This window comes from Strix aluco, chromosome 1, assembly GCF_031877795.1.
Source record: "Strix aluco isolate bStrAlu1 chromosome 1, bStrAlu1.hap1, whole genome shotgun sequence".
Taxonomy (NCBI): domain Eukaryota; kingdom Metazoa; phylum Chordata; class Aves; order Strigiformes; family Strigidae; genus Strix; species Strix aluco.
This window is the reverse complement of record NC_133931.1, coordinates 148388308-148410634: the sequence shown is the minus strand read 5'-3', so window position 1 is coordinate 148410634 and position 22327 is coordinate 148388308. Positions and strand designations below refer to the sequence as shown.

The window sequence follows — 22327 nt, the reverse complement described above, 5'->3', positions numbered from 1 at the left end:
TGCAGTTATCTGAATAGTACATAAGCTCGTAGAATATACACTCTGGTAATGTGAAAAATACAACCCTTCCAATACCCCTGCCAATACCATTTATCTGTCACAGTTTGGAATGCTCTCAAATAAGCATCAAATAAAACATACTATCAGGACACCCATATATATTACGAAAATTCACGCACCAGAGTGTCAAAGAAGAGAAAGGAAGGAAATCTGATGCAGCAAATGACAATGTGAGAAAATCCAGTTCATATATTTCAATTTTAATAATAACAAATCAAGTTTAGCAATCTAAGTCACTGTGACAAACATTTTGCAATCAGGAATCCCTTACACCCAGAGACAAAGGCTTGTCTTCTTGCCACAGCATCACGTGTGCACAAAGGGATCTAAAAGAAGGATGTGGCTATCTCTGCCATGTGTGAAGTACAGTGGTATGATGAGGATAGGGGTGTCCTTGCTGGGGACAGACTCAAGCAGAGCTCCCCCCAGGCACAGGATGCTCAACCTGTCACAGTGCTGGAGCCACACACTGCCCTAGCAGGGCGTGCTCACAAAGAGGGCTCAACACGCTTTCACCCATGGGACATGGAGGCATCTCCCCAGATTCCCTTTATATACAAATAGGCTAATGTCCTAATATGTGGCATAAGTGACATGCTGGGGACCTAATAAAAAACTGGAGGCGGAAAAATGCAAGAGTGGTTTCTTCTGGTGTAAACCCTATAGCATCCCAACAAGATCTGCAGCTGCTGACCTTGTCATATTTGATCTTAGGCTTTCTGTTTTTCTATTTCTTTAGGCTCAGGGAGAGGTGAAATGAGGTGGAAGATGCATGTTGTAAGTAAGTCCAAGGGAATACAGGATTCTCAGTCATCAGAATATGTAAATCAGAAAGAGGAGTGGAAAGAGATATGAATTATACTGGTTTTGACTAATTTTAGATATATTCAATTATGCCCCCAAGCTTCCTGGCATTAAAAGTGCTTAGAGATATGGCGTAGTTGAGAACGGTCAGTGTTAGGTTAATGGTTGGAGTAGATGATCTTCAAGATCTTCTCCAAACTAGATGATTCTGTGATTCTGTGAAAATGTACAGTACCTGGTATAGTATTTGAGAGCTGTAGCCTTTGTGGTAGTTGACCTGTGAGCACTAAGGAGAGCTCTCCAAAAGGCTCAGCTGCATTTTCTGCAAATGCAGTTTGCATCCTTATATTGGCCCGTGCAGTTTTTTTGCAGGTGCAAGCCAGTGTCCCTCAGCAGCTCCTCAGCTGCAACTGCAGTATTAGAAGCAAAAGCGCAGAAAGGCAGTGGCAGTGGCAAGGCAAAATGGACATTGCCCTTGTATTAAAAATAGATCTTTTCAGCATGCCCAGATTCCATAAGCACAGGGAAAACTCATCACTAGCAGGCAAAAAGATGTTCCTGGATGATCCTGAAGAGGGGTTTATAAGGGGCTGAAAAGAACGTGTTTTTAAGAGATGTTAAAAAGAACCACGTTCCCAGTACATCATCAGTCACACACAGGCAATGCTTTAAGAACAGTTTCTGTTGCTTAACAGACAAAGCACATACTCTCCTCCTACATCAACCCTCCTCCGCATTTGGGGACTGCATTATCTGTAGCGTCTGGTCGCTATTTCCCTGCCAAAAAGTAGAAAAAAAAAATCCATATGGTTCCCATCCTATGGGGGAATGTGCAAGCTTCCACACAGAATCTGCACAAGAACAAGATCCTATTTGCACTGCAATAAACACCATTGGCTCATGCTTCATGCCTGCGGGCAGTACTGAAAAAGTCAGATTCATAAATAGTATCCTGGGGCTCACATAATGTAAGAGTATTACCAAGTGTTATCAAGGCAGCAATTTTCTGTTGCAATAAGCCACACAGTCAGATGTTTGAGATGAAAAAGGCCTATCTGAATATTAAGCCCATTGGCCAGCAAATGCACGGTATAGTCCCCCAGATATCAGATATTAAACTGATACAGTACATCGCAATCTTAGTCAAATGGCCAGGAGGACTCAAGCCTCAGGAACATTTTAAATGAGCATCCTTACAGTGCAAATACAAGAGCTCTATTCTGTTCTTCGTATGAGTGGATTAAACCACTAAAACAATATTAATACCACAAATTGAAAAATCAATAGCATATTACAACAGGCACACTACTCCCCAAAATAAAACCTGAGTACCTTTGTAAATGCAATTCAGAAAAGGCTGAGTATAAAACAAAAAAGACACAGAGAGATTGGCAGGGGAAAAGAGCTTATCTACTGAAGCGTGTGGTTACCATGTCTTCAGTAACTCATACTGCAATGCTATGGTACACTATGGGCTGGATTCTCCACTCCATTATACCAGTTTTATGCTGATGTAACTCCACTGGATGCTTAAACAGAGTTACATGGGCATAAAAACAATATAATGAAATGGAGAATCAAGCTTTACAACGTAATAGACTCAGAAGAAAATTATCTATTCCTTTGTGGGGAAAAAATCTTAGCTATTTTTAGTGAAAGCCTCTCTCTCACTCTCTTTTGTTTTATTCCTGCTATAGATTTTCAAGGCAAATATGCAGTTATGCAGTAATAAAAGTGATAGTACTACACCATGAACAATGAGAACCCACCTTTTCATCTGGACAACATACAAGAATCGAGATTCTTCCCTGAGGTTTGGTTATGCCCCAACCCAAAAACTAATACAATCCACACCTCTTAAGGAATTGTGAATTTTAAATACCAACCCATGACACCTGCAGAGACATGTCTCTCTAGGAGGCTTCCATTTTCCATATAATCCTGCGTGGATTTAGCAACTTACATGCATCAAAATGCATTCATCAACCTTATAATGGACTCTAACACACATCAGCATGTGTAGTCAATCTTTCTTTTTAAGTTTTATTGGTAATTCACACCTCACCTGAATCTTCACCTTGGCTTACGTATCTTTACATTTCCCATCTCCAGCCTCAGTTCACTAAGTTCCATGCTGGTGGGCACCCAAAGGACTGAGCAACTCATGCTTATCACAGCACATTAACAAGTCCTGAGCTGTTTGCAGGGTCAACACCTGCTTAACCTGACCACCTCACTGACCAGGTCTGCTACAAGGAAGCGGTCTTTGTTTTACAGAAACTTTGGGTAACATTGCTCCAAGCAAACCTTAACGGCTTGGTCCACCTTACTGTCAAAGTATTATGCAGCATTCTACCCCCAGGGTGGGTATGTGCACACCATCAGTACGAGGTGGCTGCAAGCAGCAGCTTTGTGGTCACTTTCAGAATGTCCTCACTGTGAGGAAGCCCAATGTGTTTGTCTAATGTCTCTTTGCTGATGATTAAGTTAACCTGTTTTACTTCAAAGTGCTTAAGAGCCTTTAGCAATCTTTCACCATGGCCATACACCTACTATGATACCTGTGTCTTGTGTCAGTGAGCAACAAAACGCATTTGCACATTTTACAAGCAAAGCATCGAGGTGCTCCTGGACTTAGCTAAAATAAAGCCCACAAGCTAGATTTTTATTGTACTTGCAAGTAAAGAGGCTTATGAAAAATAGTAAAAATTTATAACTACAAGATACGTAGAGACTATTAAGTGAATGCCTGGGGAGCTAAAAAGAAACTGTGTAACCAAAGGGCCCTGGTGATCCTCAGGTGACAGCATTTTAAAGATGCAAGCAAAGGACAGAACAGCAGTTGTTTAACTTTTGGTGGATAAATCGATTTTTCCACATAGTAAGAGCTTCTCCTCATGATACTGTATGCAATCAAGATCTCACCATAAGAGCATTTTGAATGAGATGGTTTTGTCCTGATGAAATTGAAAATATTTTGACACTCTAGAAAGAAGAGATATGTCAAAGCAGTAATTAATTGTCACTCTTAGAGAGATATCCAGTGCTGTAGTTTATTTCATGCTTTACAAATAAAAGAACATTTTAAAAACTGCAGAGTTGAAATTCTCCATTGGGTACTATTTCTTTTCCTAATGATCACCGACAGTGCATTCAAACAATTGAGTGACCAAACCATCCGAGCAGTCTGAACACCTGAGCAGCATGGGTACTCTCTGATACAAATAATGTCTGATTCTGAGATAGCTTTCATAATTTCAAAAAAATTATTCTTGAAGTCAAATGATATTAATCTCAAAGGATCATTCAAATTACAGTTTCCAAAACATTCATGCAACTGACATGCAGGAATTCCTTTGAAATAAAAGCCAGTTGTCCGGATGGAACAGTGGTGAACTATTATGAACTATAATGTGTTACCAACTGAGAAGTATGACGACAGAGGACAAAGACTTGTTTGGGCAGTCAGAACAGGGAAACAGAACCAGAGGATTTTGAAATCACAACTATGCAAAGCCCCTATTTTTTTCTGAGTTGCTCTGGTTTGGCTGCTTCCACATGGGAGTATCATGAGTCCTACATAGCTACTGCTTGTAAAGGGCAATGAAGCAAAATATACTAACTATTATCATTGATTTTTTAAAAAATCAACTATTGGGAATGTTAGTTTTTACCTAAATGCTTTAACTAGCAGTGCCCTAACAAATAAACACATTCTCATCTATATCAATACATTCTCCCCTTCAGCTGGCAAATGCAAATGGGAGTATGCATGGAATTTGATAATTGTATCAAACATCTCTCTGATCAAAGAGTGACTGTCGAAGAGTTCAGGGCCAAATCTCCCGCTTGTCTTCAAATTATTGTTAACCTATCTGAAAGGATAGCTAGATTTCAAGGCTCTGTTTTTGTAGCTCATGAAATAATTGGAAATGTAATCATGCAGGTAAGTAACATGATGTAACCTCTGCTAAATTTGAAAAACAGTTACAATACTTTGTGTCAGCAAACCGTAGTTGAGAAATGAAGAAGAGTGTTGCTCAGAACTGTACCTCTAAATCCCATCTGCTTACACACTAATTTAAGGTTTTCTCCCTATTTGGCATTTCTATTCAGACAATGCCATGGAAGCCAGCCAGCCTGTAGAAAGAACCCCAGATGAAGTAACAGCTCTATCATCCAAAACACGCTGGAATCTTCAGTGATTATTTTAACAAAAGCAAAGTCAGTAAAGGGAAATTTTACTGGTTTCCATTTCATGACAGAGATTAAAAAAACATCCACTAGCATTTGCCAAATAGAGATGGAAACTATTAGGAAAAACAACTTCCCATTCAAATGGATATTATAAACAAGAGGGCATAAAAACAAAAGGGAAACTAAAAGAAGAACTTGACAATACAGCATTACATGCTTCAGACAAAATATGACTGAATGATTTTGCTTCTGAATAAGTTTCACCACAGAAAGAGAAAACAGAAGATGGCATTCAAAATAATTTTTAAAAAGGCATAAGAAAACATGCATTCCTTACCCATTCTGTATAGCAGCTGTTGGATCGTAAGTCAAAGCCATGCCAGCCTGCACATAGTTAGGGAAGAAAAACAGATTTTTACTATTACTGCAGAGAAAGAGAAGAGAAAAAAAACCCAAGACATTAAACATATTCTAAGCCAATATGAATATAAACTAAATGCAACTTAGATGGAAATCTAAATTCTCCAGGGAAGCTCAGATGGCCCAAAGCATCACGGACAGATTGGCTACCTCCCATGCCTGAGAGATCCCTGAGAAACAGATCTGTTCAGCATGTTGGTTGTCATCTCTCCCTAACATTTAGGGCAAATGGTGTTTGTTGCACCAGTATCAGTTAATAACTCCACTGAGATCGATGCATTTACATCCGATTGCTCACTGTAACAGGACAGGGCCAAATCCTGATGTTGCCTGTGAGACAGGTAGATGGTAAATATTCTAAAGCCAGTTTCACCAGAGCTTCTCAGGAAGGAGTCTCATCTTTCCTATAAAGGCCACACCCTGTGTGATCCCAGTCTACCATTTTCCCGGGCCGTCACTCATACTTACAGTTAATTCATTACTATGAGACAAGAAATTAAAAGTGGACTGTGAAGCAGAAAGGACCAACCAAAAAACCAAAAAAAAAAAAAAAAAAGAAGTGCTTGAAATTTTAAACAAGGCTTTTAAAATACTTCAGAGGTCTGGGCAGCAAAAGAATTTGTTAATGGGCTACACAGAGCCTTTCAACTGCTGTTCACCACCAAGCAAATGGTGACCTGTGTGAAAGGATTTGGCAGTGTCAAAAAAGCATCCAGTTAACAACCATCACCACGACCACCTTAGTAGATATATCCACAGGTACTGCAGGAAAGGCAGGGAGAGAGCAGAGCTGGACACTGACTTTCCCACTCCACCTTATGCTCCAAGACAGCAGCAGGGGCCGTGTGGGAAGGACCAGCTTTTTTCCCAGCATTTACTTTAAGACATGGGACTGACAATCTTTCCTCCCACATACTGCATTTGCTTTGACTTTTTGTCTTCCTTATTTATTTTTTCCCCTCCCTTTGTGAAAAACTTGCCAATGTAAGACACTGCCAGGGGATGGGAAGACATGTCCCTTTGTGCAGGGCTAGAAGCAGAGAGAAGAAGATCCCCATTACTCAAGGTGCTGCTCTCCCTTTGGGAGCAGCTGAAAAATGGCCATGGCACCATCCCACCCCAAGGCACTGTGTTTCTCTCTGTTTGTCATACAGACCATAAGCTCACTGCCTGACAGGAAACAGCAGCATTTGCTTTAAGGACAGGTGCTTTACCAACCACATGGCAGGGTCTGCACTCCTGGTGGGAGCTTTTAATGCCCCTGGACTCATCTACCAAAGTACTTTTAAATAACGACATCTGCCCCCTTCCAGATGGCTGCTCAGACAGGTCAGGAAAGCGTTTGGGCTTGGCTGGCTCCCATGCAGGCACGTGAGCAGCCACGGTAAATGCTTTGGTGATGAGCAGGCAGAGAGCGGGGAGCACTCCTGGAAGAGCCAGGTTAGCCCAGCAGCTGCACACTGGTCTAAGAGGAGATGGTCCAAGTTTCCAGAGGCCAAAAATAATTTCTGATCTGAAAGGGTAGGCTCCACACTACCTTATGTAGCCAAAAAACCTGCTCATGTCATTATTAAATGTGTATATTTTTCTCATTATTCTTTTAAGCAGATGCTAGGGCAAATGCTTTGCTTATTGAAAATGCCATTGTTTTAATAAATATGTATTACCTCCCAAGCAAAGGATAATTCAGGAGACTAAGGCCAAGAACACATGGCTATTTTTTTAAAATGCATTCATTTCATGCAAAGAAAAATAAAGATGGCTATTTCTTCAAGTTTAAAATGTCAAAGAACCAAATTTAGGGTGACCCCAACCAGTGTTAATTTTGATGTAAAAAAGAAGTTAGCTTAGAAAATCATAAGGGATGATCTACTTAACTTGGTTTTATATTCTTATGTCTTATACATTCTCAGCATATGTTATTGTTTGGTAAGGTTCCGTTAATTACTAATGGAATTGTATACAATTCATCCCAAAAGATAGCCAATGATACTTTAATATCATAAGCATTTTTTGTCTGCAATATATTTTAGAGAAAAATTCCTCTCTTATTTTCCTTTCTCTTTTCAACACTTGAAAAATTTGTTAATGCTCTTTTTATATTGCTGAGCTGGTAAAGACAACTTAAAGAATATGTACAAGCCGTAGAGGGACAGAAAAATTAGTTTTAACAATTTTTAAAAAAACCTTAAAAATAACTTAAGATATTCTCTATAAATCAAGGTGTTGACATTTTAACATCACATTACACATCTACTCAAGACTAAGAAAAAAAAGCCCTTACAATTCCTTGGGAAAGGAGAGATCCAAGCTTTCTAAATAAGGGAGTTCCTAGCTCTAACAGTTCTTAGAGTTGCCTGGATCAGAGCTGACTATATCCCACAGCTCACATTAGTGTGACCTGGGGACAAAGTGGCAACAAGGGAGGGAGGGCTGGAAGGAAAGGGGAAAATGAACAATTGCTCTTATTTTAGTTTCTTTGACATAAATAAGAATGAGGGTGCAGCAAGGATAAATTGCAGCAGCTCTTTCACTGGAGCCCTAACAATGCTCACTGTCCACGTGAAGTGTGCAGACATGTTTACACTGCTTTCAGTTAATTGCCTCATGGATACTGGAGCATGTGGTTGTGCACAGACCCTCAGCTTGCCCTCCAACCCCATCACACCCCAGACCTGCGTGTGGGTGCACGCAGATAAAGTGCACATACTCTGATCTCTATATATTAGCATCACATCTATTACATATTATCGGTACTAGGAATAAGGGACACTGTTGTGGGCCTGGTGAGTACAAAACATGAAAGGCTAGACACACATCTCCTTATCCCCACTCCATACCCATACTGCATGGTGACAGATTACTAGAATCTGTTCAAGTACTTCAGCAGTGACCACTATAAATATCACTATCACATTTGCCAGTAAATGAAAGTTTCACATTAGACAAATATGACACAGCGTGTGGCAATACATGCATATGGTACACCACCTACAGTTTGCCCAGTAATATTGCTAATATCCTTCATTGCTGAATAGCCTTAAACAGCTGCTATTTCAAATAGCTGCTAACAGAGGACTATTTACTTCTTTCTCATCAAGTTGTGTAATTCCTCCCTACAAAATTATGCTGGCTGGAAGCCCAGGAGAGGCAATAGTTAGCTTGGGCCAGTGAAAGATTTATGGTCCGAAGCATCCTCATTCATCAGGAATAAAAACTGATGAGCAATACTAACTTACTGGAAAATTTTCTGCACTTTCTTCCATAGCACACAAACAGAAATTCAAAAAATACCAAATACAGAATATTAGGGTTGGCCTCAGACTTCCCTGAGATAGAGGTCCAGCTTAATCTGACAAAACCAGAACTGAATATAGCTGTCGCTATGCTTAATACGGTATTAACTATACCAAGGCATTGGCTGATGTCTCTACAGCAGTCCTCTGTTGTGCTGAAGAGTATTTTCTTCTGGGTGTTTTCATCCACTGTTTTGCTCATGTTTCAGTGGAAGGTCTTATTCCTTCGTCTGATAGTGACACTTCCTGATGAAATGCCACCTGAAGAGTGGCACTGATGATAGAATGTTGCTTTAGGAAAATATTTGTCAGATAAAACTTCTATGAAGGAACAACTGAACCACAGGATGTTTATACCACTCACCCAGATAACGGACATACACTCAGCTACTGAATGAAAACCCTGCACCTCAACATTTCAACATGCAATCCCTTAAAGTAATCAAACAAAAAGGGATATTTGCTATCAGTCCCACACATGATAACAAATAAAGACCAATCTCAATGATTACTTGACTGGTCTGTTCAGAATGTCATGTGACACAGAAATAAAATCAGGTTGTTTAAAATACTGATTTTTAAAAAAGACTATTTAAACAATATGTGTTTACTTATCAATTATATTTACCAAGGTGTCTGAACTTAAGACAAAGGAATGAAGATTTTTGTATTTTTTGCTGCAGTTTTCTAATTTTTGACATTGGTAAACAAAGAGATTCTAATAACAAGAGACCCAGTCTGCACCTTTCCTTAAATTTAAGCTCTTCCCTTTAATAAAGTGCAGGAAATATCAGAAAGCTTCTGGAAGGCAAGGGATCCCCTCAGGAAGTTTGAAGGCCTTTGTTCAACACTTTACTGTGAAAAATTTTCTATGGGCAAAGACAAGGTGTTCTGTTTCTGTTTTTTTCCCTCTCTTTGTTATGATTTGAACATAAATGAGCACATTTGCCTCATTAAAAAGACTCTTAGACCATCACATTTGCATTGCTTATGTAAATTGGATTTGTAAATCTCTCAAAGAAATGATTAAGTTGTGGAGTGATTATTAAAAAAATGATCACATTTTCAATATCATATGAAATAAGGTGGGTTTATTATTTCTCTTCCAAATCTCTGTGAACTCTCTCAAGAACAACCTTTATCAGCCCAGTATCTGTGTTCCAGCAAACACAAATACCTATAAATGACCAGATTTTAGGTTGCTTGATATCTTCTGTGTTGCTGGGAAGCATCTTTCATGAACAACTTCACCAACATATCACTACCTACTCTCAGTGTACATGTCTTTCCCACACTGTGCAAAAATTCACCATAATATTGACCTACTACAGAGATGTCCTATGCCTCTTCCTCAGAGCTGAATCTTTCACATTTTCTCCTCGAACCTGGCCTGGCCACCCTATGCCTAGTGCTGGAGCACCTGCACAAAGCAAGGCTGCTGTCACCGGAGCATTTCTTATTGGAGGCCACAGTCCCATTGGAAAAAATTGGAGAGCCCTACAAATGAAAACGGGGTGAAAATCACTGATGTGGTGGGTTTTTCAAGCAGGAGGCTCCCTGGGTTTCTCCTCGTTAAGGTGAGATTTGGAAAAATAAGGTTGTACCCTAGGACTCAAAGGATTTCTGTGGTGAACTGATGTGGGAGTTAGAACAGAAGATAAGTCTCTTCCCCATCTCGTCTGACTCATCTCCTCATCTTTTCATGCTGGAGGACTGCTGTCCTAAGGGAATGGGTGTGCTCTTGGCTACGACAGTGGAATCAATTGAAATTTCAACACTGAAATTCCTGTACTTGTTTTGTTACCACCACTAATATCTGCCAGGCATCACAGCACAAGGATCTCTTGTGCCCTGACAGCAGATACTCTGACTGAAACACTTTGAAGAAGGAAGAGAGAGGAGGAGGAAGAAATCAACAACCCAAATGAGATTCGTTTAAAATACTGATTTAATAAAATAAGCTCAGTCACCAGTAAAGTTAACTTGGCAGAGTTCCTTCCTTTGATTATTTAAACAGTTCTGTCAGAAACATTCCACATTATTAGAAATATTTCTGAATTTAATTCTGAATAAAAAACACCTTTCCTTTTTAGAGAAGGAGGAATCTAGAATGTAAATGTGACACCTCTCAAATATATAAATGCATATGAAAGAAACAGAGCATTTCCCAGTGATGTGTGCTCCTCAAGCAGCTCCAAGTTCTGAGAAAAAGGTGGTTGTGGAGAGAAAAATATATAATATTGAGGTCAAATGTGGGAAGTGATTCATGAACCTCAGAAGGTCCGAGGTTGAGCTGATAAACACAATGACAAGTTCAGATACCCAAATGAATGACAAGAAACCCTTTTTGTCGTACAGAACCGGACTGGAAGTCTGTTGTTCATCCTGGAGAAGGGAAGGCTCCAGGGAGACCTTAGAGCGGCCTTCCAGTACTTAAAAGGGACCTACAGGAAAGATGGGGGGAGACTCTTTATCAGGGCGTGTAGGGATAGAATGAGGGGTAACGGTTTTAAACTGAAAGAGGGTAGATTTAGATTAGATATTAGGAAGAAATTGTTCACTGTGAGGGTAGTGAGATACTGGAACTGTTGCCCAGAGAGGCTGTGGCTGTCCCCTCCCTGGCAGTGTTCAAGGCCAGGTTGGACGGGGCTTTGAGCAACCTGGTCTAGTGGAAGGTGTCCCTGCCCATGGCAGGGGGGTTGGAACTAGATGGTTGTTAAGGTCCCTTTCAACCAAAACTATTCTATGCTTCTATGATATGATCTACACAGCTTCTGTTCTTGGGGTCGAGTCACTTTGTCCCCACTTCATCTGATGAGTTAAAGGATAAGTGCTGAAGTTTACAAAACTTAAAAAGAAAAAAAAAAGAGGATAATATCCTCCTCACAGAGACATATATAATACAATACAATTATTCTGTTTCCACAGCCAACTCATGTATTTAACCTTTCCATCTTCAGGTCTATGAACCATCTGCTTTTGGGGATCTGGCACACCCATTTTGACATCAGTCTGATCCACTGCTAAATCAGCTGTGGATTGCGCTCACATCTGCACACTAGATATGTGTTACAGTGAGTTAGGAAGACTTCCAGCAATAGTTTGCAGCACTACTGAAAATGACAGCCCACAAATATCTGTTGGGGATACAGCAGAGTGCAGAAAAAGATACATCCTTTTCCCCTGTCTCCAACATCTGTTTATTCTGCATAAGAAAACACTGTTGTAGCAGCAGAATTTGGAGGAAAACCCAACTGCAAGAAAATCTCCAAGGAAAATAACATGACATTTTTCACCGTGGAAGGAAATCCAAAGCCAAAATGAAAAGTAAGAAAACTAATCTCAGACAGCAGGTACAGTCCTGATTCTACTTTAACCAAACCATGACCCTTATTATGAATAAAACCAGTCCCTTTTAAAATCCTGATTTCAGGGACAGTGACTTCATATAGGCTATTATTTTTAAATATTTCTATGTGCTTTATAAGCTCAAAATCCAACCACTTAAACTGGTCTTTGGTATTTGTGCCACTTAGACACCTTTTCAAAAGGCTGCCCACAATGACAGTGTCTTGTGTCATGAAGAATTTTTAACTCATTGTTCTGTATCTTTCCACTTGTTTGCTAGTTACCTTTCGCCCTTCTACTTTCTCCTGGTGTGTAGGCTTCTCTTCAGGTTTAATTCCTCTCTTTGTTAAACTAAACTTCCGCTGAAAATAAGCATGCAAAATACTGACCAATGTCTAACTTACACGCACACTAAATATATAGTATATGTCTTTGTGTGTGGTTTGCATATGAGGGTACTACTGCATATCTGGACAGGCCTGGGAATTGTCTCCCACAGAAAACAAAAAATTATTTGTCTAGGCATAAAATATATCAGCCCTAAATACCGAGGATTATGAAACACAAGTAAGTGGTACCTATGTCCTTGGAAGCATAAAAAGAAATCTATGTCTGAGTTATAAATGGGCCTGGCACAGATCTACTAATAATTTCTAAATGCCTGCTGCTAGTAAAGAAAGGACAACTGGCACCAGGGACAACTGTTTCAGCCCTTCATTGACTTTACAAAAAAATTGAGAAGTCTCTCAAATTACCTACTGTGTGTTTTTCTCTCTAAATTACTGTTTGCATTAGACAAAATTGTAATGAGTAGCAGATAAAAAGAGAAATTGTTAACAAAAGCAACATTCCCAAACTACTAGGTCATCTTTGTTTTTAAGAAAGAATTAAAAACATGTTTGATTCTTTAGACATTTCATCAACCGATCTTGAAAGAAAACAAAGGAGAAAGGGGGAAAGAAGAAAGAGAGAGTGTGAAGGAAATGGAGGTTAACCTCTTGGTTATTTAGAAACAAAAATGTAACCCAGATTACAGAAGGAAGAACGTAATCAACAGAAGAATTATTGGAGGCAATTATTAAATATCATTATAGACATCAGATCAAATTCAGTGACAAGGGGGTCACATTCAATGGTGCATGTCACTTTTGTGATATATGCACCAATACTGTAATGGTGATATTCTCTTGCAAGAAAGACAATGCAAATATTTAAATGGTCAAAATTTTACAGAAACTTGCAAATGAAGTTTCAAAGGTTTCAAAATATTGTGACTGTAAGAAAAAACTTAATCACTTTGGGCTACCAGGTATAGAAAGGCTACCATTTCTAGAACTGTTATTTCTAGAAGAACGTAAATAATAATAAGTTGTGGGCTGATGCAAAGCATTTAATTTGTTTTCAGTTTATGCAAGATTTCTCCCCTTCTACCAGATAAATTTCAAATAATCCCTCTCTTAAATACACATATAAAAAGATTTTATTTCTGAATAACCAAAACAAAGTTTCAGTAAATCTGCAATAAAAGATTATGTTGTAAAATTTAAGTTGCAGTTTTTAATCCAGTCTGATCTCAATTTGTAACTACTCTTGATTCCTCAGATGCATTTTCAGCTAATGAACATTCTTCTGGAGATTTGTCACCCATCTCTAGACTTGACAATTGCAATTTAGAGGTAAATGAAATCAAATATTTTACAGATGGAATTTGAACATGATTACCCTCTATCACCATCTCAGCATGATCTTGTCAGGGAAAGTTTCAAAACAGAGTCCTGAATTAAAGCATTGCGACTCAGGGAAAAGTAGCCTTAAAAAAAATAATTGAACTTTGTGCAGAAATTGTGTCAGCTATTAGGTCAGAATTTCACTGCAAATATTTCCAACATTTGCAGGTTTCACTGCATATTTATTGCACCTATATGTTAGATGCCTAATTTGACAGCCTTTTACAAAGCCATCAGTAATCTAAACTCTTCCTTCCTTAGTCCAGAACTGGTCAGCCATCACAAATCCTCAGTCAAATGCCTCAGTAAATCTGCTGAGTACTTCCTGAGGCTTCAAACAAGAGTGGAAGGGTAAGGACTAGAAAGTGCTATTTAAGGTCAGGCATTCTTCCCTGGTTGCAACTCACCAATTACCAAAAAAAACCCCTCCGAAAAGCCCTAGAGAAAGTCAGTGTATTCCTAAAGACTTGACTTTAAAAGGTCAACTAAAGTATTTCTATATGGTTATGAAGCAATCTACAAAAATGTATGGTAGGAATAAGTTTTGCTATGGCATTCTGTAGTATGGTCTGAAAACTTTACCAAAAAAAAGTAATCCTCTCTTAAAATTCCCCAGAAGCTCTCCATAAAAGACAGCAAAACCTCTGAGAACAGCATGGCCAGAGAGGTAACACTGCAGCAAACCCCCTCCTCCCCGATGAATCTCCTGCCATTTCCCCCCTACAGCAGAGTATTGGGCACAGCTGTCTGTCTCTGCTTTGCATACTCTAATTTGAGGCCAGTGTCAGAACTGTTAGTGTCATTTCTCTGGGATCGGCAGTAATCCTCACACACGCTCAGTGTTAATGCTAGTTAAACCTCAGTTTTAGAAATGCCCTTCACGCAAGTACTCAAGAATGCAAAAGGCTTATCTGGACAATAGCCAAATTACATCTTGGTCTAGATACCACAGGACTTGGCCAGGGTGGAAATACTGAGCAAGTAATCTCTTGGACACTATTTCAATGCTTTTCTTTGGGGAAAGAACCAAGAAAAAGCAGAGGTGTGGGGAATATTTCCAGATCCCATTTGTAATCAGAACTATGACACTTGTCATATTTCAATTATTTCTCACTACTCACTGCCTGTTCTTTTTTAAAGAAATGAAAGATGACAGGAGTAATTGTAGGAAGGTTACCTGAGTGCTGCCATACAGAGAACAACAGAATGGTATATCATGCTTAGAGTAAGATCATTAAAGGACAAAGAGTTAGAAAAACCCTATTGCATATAAAATATATGAGTAAACCAGAAGGATTTTACATTGGAAAAAAGAAAATTAACAATGATGGGGAAGAAATCCAATAAATGAGTGACCCTAAAAGAGAACATGCATTCTTGTCTTTGATGCTTTGAGTAGTAAATATCCAATGTGCAGCAAGGTATTAACCAGATGTTAGCAAACAGAGAATATCGAAGAAAATCTAAAAAAACAGAGCACATTCCTAGCCTGAAATATTTCTGAGTTTGTATGTTTACAATCTTTCCACATTTGTAGATTATACCATAACAACAGCTCTGTAGTTGACCGTGAACAACAATAAGGAATGTCTCCCAGCACTGAAAACTCGTTTTTAAATGTTGATACTATAAACACACCAACTACACCCTGCCTTTAGGTCATGGCGATATCACTGTGCTTAATATGAGCCACTCCACTAGCAGCAAATGAACTACATATGATGTAATAAGCTGATACCCTGAAGCCATAGGCATAATAGTGGCTTGTTGGCTTTAACTTTGTATTCTCTTGTTTATTGATTTGAACTGAAGGAAGTATAGAGCACTGGAGATAATAGCTGTGATGGCATTCACTATTTAAACAGGGATTTAGAGGTCTTTAAAATATGGATTGTTGACCTTATTGAGGGTTTATTAGTATCTCCTATATATAGACCTCTGTTTTTCAAGCTCTATAGACAACATGACAAACCATAATGGCTCCTAAGAAGACATCTCTATTTTTTGAGACATACAACACGAGAGACTGCAATGAACCTTTGGAGATTTCTGCATTCTCTTGTAGCAAATGTGGCTGCCACACTGGCACTTTCAGCCCACAAAGCTAAAAATATTTTGGAGCATTGCTGTTGGAACAGTGTACAATAACCACCTTGCTGGAGGGAGAAATTTCTATGCTTTCAAGAGGCCTTTCTGTTTGTTTTAGGAGCTCACCAATCGTGCTAGAGTATATATGTCATAAGCTAATGGTCCGAAAAGTATCAGCTAGCAAAATCAAATAGTTACAAAAAAGCAGAAACTCTCTAGAAACATGTAACTTAGACATACCAAAGAGTTTTCTGGTTTATTTGCTTTGTAAAATTGAAGTAAATATAGCAAAACCCACCAAAAAAAAGAAAAACCCAACCAAAAAGAAAAATAGAAAACCAAACCACCAAGTTGTATTCTAGTGGGTCATAATTGAGCAACATACTTTCTTTTTTTTTTCCTTGAAGTCTAAACCATAAACACAAAGAATAGGTGTTTAGGATAGAAATACTTGTAAGTCATTCAGCCTTCTTAGCTATAATCATGCATGAGAAGGTATTATGACCAGATCTATCTCATTTATCCAAGTGTCTTTATTCTATAATAACATTCAAGAAGAGTAAACAAACTCTTGAAGAGTCAAATGAATTCCTTTCTTATATCACGCACATTTGGAGTCACTTCATGTACAAGTACACAGAAAGGAAACTCCAGTAACAGACTATTTGCAGCAGAGCAGAAAGCAGCCGTTAGATTTTTTTTTTAACTTCGTACACGTGATGGAGCTGAGGCTACTGTAAACTGTTTTGTCTTGGACAGAATGAAGACCCCAGCTCCAGTAAGCTTTTAGAAAACTTTTACATGGACCATGCATTTGGATGTGCAAGTTCATCTTTCCTTTTTGTAACAACCCACCTATTTCCCAATGATGATTTATCACCAGGAGCTATATGGAAGAAATAATATTGTTGAGTTGCTTAAGTGTAAATTGATTTGGGGTTTATAAAAGGTACACCACAGATGCTGATGGCACACCAATAAGAGAATACTGGGCTCAGGTCTGGCTGTAGACAGAGCACTCACAGAGAGACCAGGCTGCGCACAGTTCTACACCAAGCTCTGAAATTCGCTTTTCCTGTAACTTTACACTCTGTGCATTATTATAAGCCTCCCTCTCTCCCCTGCTTATATGCTTTTTTTCTGTGTGAAACTATTGTATTTTGTGCACAATCTGATTCCTTCATAGCCCTGAAAGGTAGACCTCCAGGTCTGCAGCTGACTTCTGCCAAACCCCGGGAAAATAATTGCCGTGTGGCACTTACCTCTCCTTCTCTGGGCCACGGCCTTCCATTCTGTGTGTATTTGCTTTGATTCTGGCGCTTCTTTTGCCCTCCATCAGCAAATTTGCACAGCAAAGGCTCAGTGGGGGCTGTGAAGACAAGAAACCCAGTCTATATTAGCATCCCCCCCAAAGAAAGTGATTATACCAGCAACAGTAGTGCTTTGTCATACTGATCTTTTGAAGTAAAATCTTGCCTTCTGCAGATATTTTTTGCCTCTTTTAGCCTTGACTCCACTGGCAGCTGTTCTTATTAACTAAGCTTCAAAAAATATATACTGGCAGCCTTTAAAAGAATTTAGCAAATATTGTTGAAAAAATAATCAGCCTACGCAGAATGTTAAGTTGTAGTGGAATAGTAGAGTCAGGCATTCGTTCCAGCTAAGTTAGACACGTATTCATGACCAGCATTAGCGCAAGGATAAACACTGCTTTACTAAGGCAGCTTTCTGTTTTTATTGTAAAAACTTTGCAAGAATCTGTTTAAGGAATAAGTGTTCTCACTATTTCTGTGTTTCTCGGCACCTGATCCTTTAAAAATCTGAATAAACAGAATAAAATAAAGACATTTGCCAAGCACAGTCCAATTAGCTTTCTTTTCCTCTTAACTCCTCTTTTAAGCAAGTTGGCAGCTGAGAAAAACTCCTTCCTCTCCAACTGAGATCTGGTGTGTGTGAATACAATAGTCAGGGGGCAGGAGCCCCAGGAAGAAAGGATATTCACAGAGCTGCACACCCCAAAAGGCAGCTCACAATAGGGCCCTCTAGTGAAGAAATTACCACACATCAAATGGGTACAACAGGAAGGGAACTTTGTGTCTTGGGATCTTTTCCCATCTACCCAGCTTTTAACAGCCTCCTAAAAGACTTTTCAGCTAAAACTGTAATTAGCTTGCCAGTGGGAGCTTGCTCTTGCTGCCTCCTTTTTGAAAGAGGGGCCAAATTCTACACACTTCTTTAGGTGTATATCAGGATTGTCCTTTATTGCCTGTATCAACAGAAGAGTAAACCAATATTGGCTAGGTTGAAGGAAATCTAAAAATAATGTGTCACTTCTGAATCTTTTCAGGAATTTTGGGTTCCCAGGCATGACAAATAGAGGCTCTAATTAATTAACCAGGGGTTTTAATGGAAAAAAAAAAAAAATCTGTTTTTTCCTCCTTGTTTCCTGTTTCTGGGAGGCTAGAAATGTTGAAAGAATAACAGTGCAGGAACACGAAGGAAATGTTGCAATAGGGGGGGTTAGCCAAGTTGCTGACTAATTTATTTGTAATAAAAATTATGATTTGGTTAAAGGATAAGTTCATATACTATTAAAAGAAGCTCACCTTCCCCAACCTCTTAGTTACAGCCAGCTCAAAATGGATCAGAAAGTCTAGATTAAAACTGTGATCCCTTGAAAACTGCAACCAAAGAGCAATGCACATAGAGAATCTCACATCAAAACCAGTTTCTCATTGGGACAGCATCACTTTGCTACTTCTGAAGCTTTAACAGCTTTGTTTTTTCATTACCATTTTACAAGGCTAGTAATTTCCAAGGTCACTAGAAACTGAACTGCAGGGAACAATCCATTATTGGCAGAAAGCTCAACTGTGTGACCCCAGAGGTCCTTCCCCACCTCTGACTTCGATTATTGTATCAGATTTTGGTAGAAGCAATGCTCAGCCAACCATTTTAAATTTAAAATAATGAAGGTTTAAAAGCATCCAGGTGGCTATGGAGATTCTCTCTGCAGATGGAGAGATTTTACAGGGCTGATTGCCCTGCACTTTCACCAGTTTTACTCCACAGTGCGATGCTGCGTGATTTCAGAGTGGTTACTTACAATTCACTTTGATGTGACTGTGAGGGAGGGGCAGGTGTTAAGCCAGTGTTCGAGGAAGACCTATTAAACATCACATCTAAAGCTTCAAAAGCTTTTTGTTTTAAGCACTGAACAACTATCAAGCAACATACGATACCCTTAGGAGGAACATGTAAAAACAATCTGCACATTGGATATTTACACATGCCCTGATCATCTGCTAATGTACACATGTGGTATTAAGCCCATAGACTAAGATGTGGCTGAGCAAGCTAGGAAATCATATGGTTTACTACATATCCTGTCTATATATTAGCCAACCACAAATAGGAAGCTGTTGCCATTTCTGGAATTCCCAATATCCAGCATTACCATCTGACAACCTCTTATTGGTTAACCTGGAGCTTCCTAAAGTTGACAGAGATTGAACAGAACTGCCAAACAACTTTAAAACCCCACCCCACCCCCATCTAGAAAAAACGTGAAAAACATTGTACACTTTTCAGGAGGTAGGGAAGAAGATGGAAAAGGACAATGATACCATGCCCTTCACAAGAAAGTTTCTGCACAGCCAGGTTATACTCCTCTAAAGCAAACTCAGGGGAATTCTGGGAAAAAAGTCAATATGTGTTGATCAACATTAGTATAAGCAAAAAGATCAAAAGAAAATGTTCTGACAGGAAGACAGAGTCCAGATAACATGGTTTGGGGTTGTTTGGGCTTTTTTGAAAAACACAGGCATGTAGCATATTACATTCAGCAAGATAGAAAATTATCTTATTAGCTCTGAAGTGGTGTAGGTCTTAATGGTTTACACTTGGAAAGGACTATGGTAACCAACCTCAAAATATAAAGAAATCAAATTAATAATCTCTATTCTTTCAGGACATAAGGTAGAATGTAACAGAGTCTTAGGAGTTCAAACATGTTGCTCTAAGTACACAGAAGAATTCAAATCTCTGGTTTACTTCAGCCCTCTTGAAAACTCTTGTAAGAAAGGTTCTCTAGGCAAGATCAGATGTACATGAATATTTGACATTAGTACCATCATTCTTACTAATCAAATGCATAACAGAAAATACTGTAAAGAGCATATCCTATTCCACTGTATCAGCAAAACTATTTCTAAATAGAATTCTTTTTTAATGGTTTCATGAAATGTCAGAAGTGCTTGAAAAATAATAAATTTACTTCAAACAAGAAAAAAATCACAATTAGGTACTGTGGTTCAGTAAGAAAAAAGAAAATTATTTTCAAAAAGAAAATATTTAGGAACTATTCAAACAATATCAACCTTACATGACTAATATCAAAGGACTGCAGCAGAAGTGGGATATTTTACCCCCAAATATTTCAGAAGGGGAGGAAGGAAAAAGGGCAACCTTCTAGACTTTTTCTGCTTTTGCCCTCTTTCATTCCAGACAGACATTCTTCAATTTATGGATTGATTTTTTACTTTTCTCCTTTTCATCTGTATGAACACAGTGAAAATAAATGCCTGTGTCCCTGCCACTTCTCTCACCTTTTGTATTGCTGACTTAATAGTAAATGTAATTTGGATATCTGTAGATGTTTATATTTTGAACCGATAAGCACATCTTTTTGTATGGTTCTTGACATCCTCAAAGTTTTGAGCATGTGTGGTATTTTGAAGCATATCTGGAAAATCTACTGTTGGTATTTTCCTGTCAGAAAAGAGAGAATTGATTCACTTGAGACAAATTTCAGGCTATTCCATCCTGATAAACTCTTCAAGATAGAAGGCACTGCTCTTTCTTTGACTTTTACCTGACAGTAATAAATACAAATATCAAGAATAAATAACAGCTTTAACCTGAACAGGGTTCATTAAGCCATAACCCATTTTTCGAGGAGATTTAAATGCTTGCTGTAGTTCCCATCCAAAGCCTGCTCTAGTTAGTAAGACATAAATAGCCCTGAACTTGGCTTTCAGTCCTGAGAAGGAAGCAGGATCAAATTGATAGTGCTTCTAAACAGCATTTGCCAAGATATTCAGGACTGCTTTAGGAGAGGGCAGTAGCTGCTAGTGTTCAAATTCTGTTCCCATGGAAGTCAATGGCTAAAGCCCTATCTCTCTTCAATCAGGCCCTGAATTTACTCTAAGAGTTCAGGGGAGGTGAAAGAGAGAGACTGGTTTTATGTCAGTCAAGCCTGTCGATATTGTTGGAGTTCCCTTAGGAGATCAGCTTCTCATGCTCTGCTACTTTAGATGGACAGACTGTGCAGACAGACAACACTGAACTGCCAAAAGACTGTTAATATCACCAAAAGCAACACTGGTATTTAAAATAGGACAAAACCTTTAGATGGAAGGAGATGGGGATAACAGTGCCCACTTCTCAAATCTGGCAGCCTCTTAGAAATGTTCCATCTCAGGAAAGCAACTTCAATTAAATTGAAGAATTCAACAAAAAAAGCGCAAACTTCTAACTAGTTCTGAATACATAATTTCCTTATTCTTTCATTCATCAGAAGGCAGATACACTTGAGCTTCTACATATGCAAAAATGTATATATTCATGAGCATGTGCTTCATAAAGAAAGATGAAAGCTGTCATTTGCATTCCGTGAATCTTTTCCGTTATTTCAGGTGCTCTGAAACTTTTTCTGTCTTAAGAGTTACTGAGAAAAGCTTGTCCTCCACAACTTCCAATTCAGTCATACATCATCAATTGTCCAGCAATGGCAAGAATTACATATATAAAGAAGTAATAACAAGAATATATTTATGTATTTTAACTGTTTTCACTATGAATATGTTTCAGCATGTCAGGAAGAGTTTAATCTCTTCTCATCTTGTGCAAAAATGAAAGTAACATTTTCAGTCGACAGCCTAGCAACAAGTGCATTATGAACATTCATGTGGGTCTTTAAACACATTTTGTTAACATGAAGAAAAATTATGAGAAAGTCATTGAAGTCATCAATGAATGGTCGGTGTACAGTCAATGATCTTTTTCAAAGCATGTTTTTATGAGAAAGTGGGACTAATTTATTTTTCAGCCTTGGCAAATCCTCCTCCATAATAAAAAATGGAGCAGAGCAATAATTGAGTTCACAACTACACCAAGCATCCAAACTGATCAAGCTTTGATAACTATTTTCCTTCTTAACTCCCTTCCAAATTTTAAGTATTCTGATAACATTTTCATGTAGAAATCACATAGAATATCTGATTGAAATATCCATGCACAAACCAACCCCTTTGTCTGCCACAGATCAATCATTTTCAGTCTTTAAGAAAAACTTCACCCTCTGGTAACATCAAAGCCACTTTGTAT

At 38.6% G+C, this 22327-nt stretch overlaps 1 protein-coding gene across 8 annotated transcripts in view; it reads right to left on the bottom strand.

The window, feature by feature from the left end:
* The window catches only part of RBMS3 (RNA binding motif single stranded interacting protein 3), a 712154-nt gene that overhangs the window by 73301 nt on the left and 616526 nt on the right, over positions 1-22327 (bottom strand). For all 8 annotated transcript variants that reach the window (XM_074839167.1, XM_074839161.1, XM_074839176.1 and 5 more), the window contains 2 exons: positions 17203-17309; positions 5399-5445 (listed from right to left, as the gene is read on the bottom strand). In XM_074839167.1, coding sequence (XP_074695268.1) covers positions 5399-5445; positions 17203-17309 — 154 coding nt within the window. The remainder of the gene's footprint in view (positions 1-5398; positions 5446-17202; positions 17310-22327) is intronic.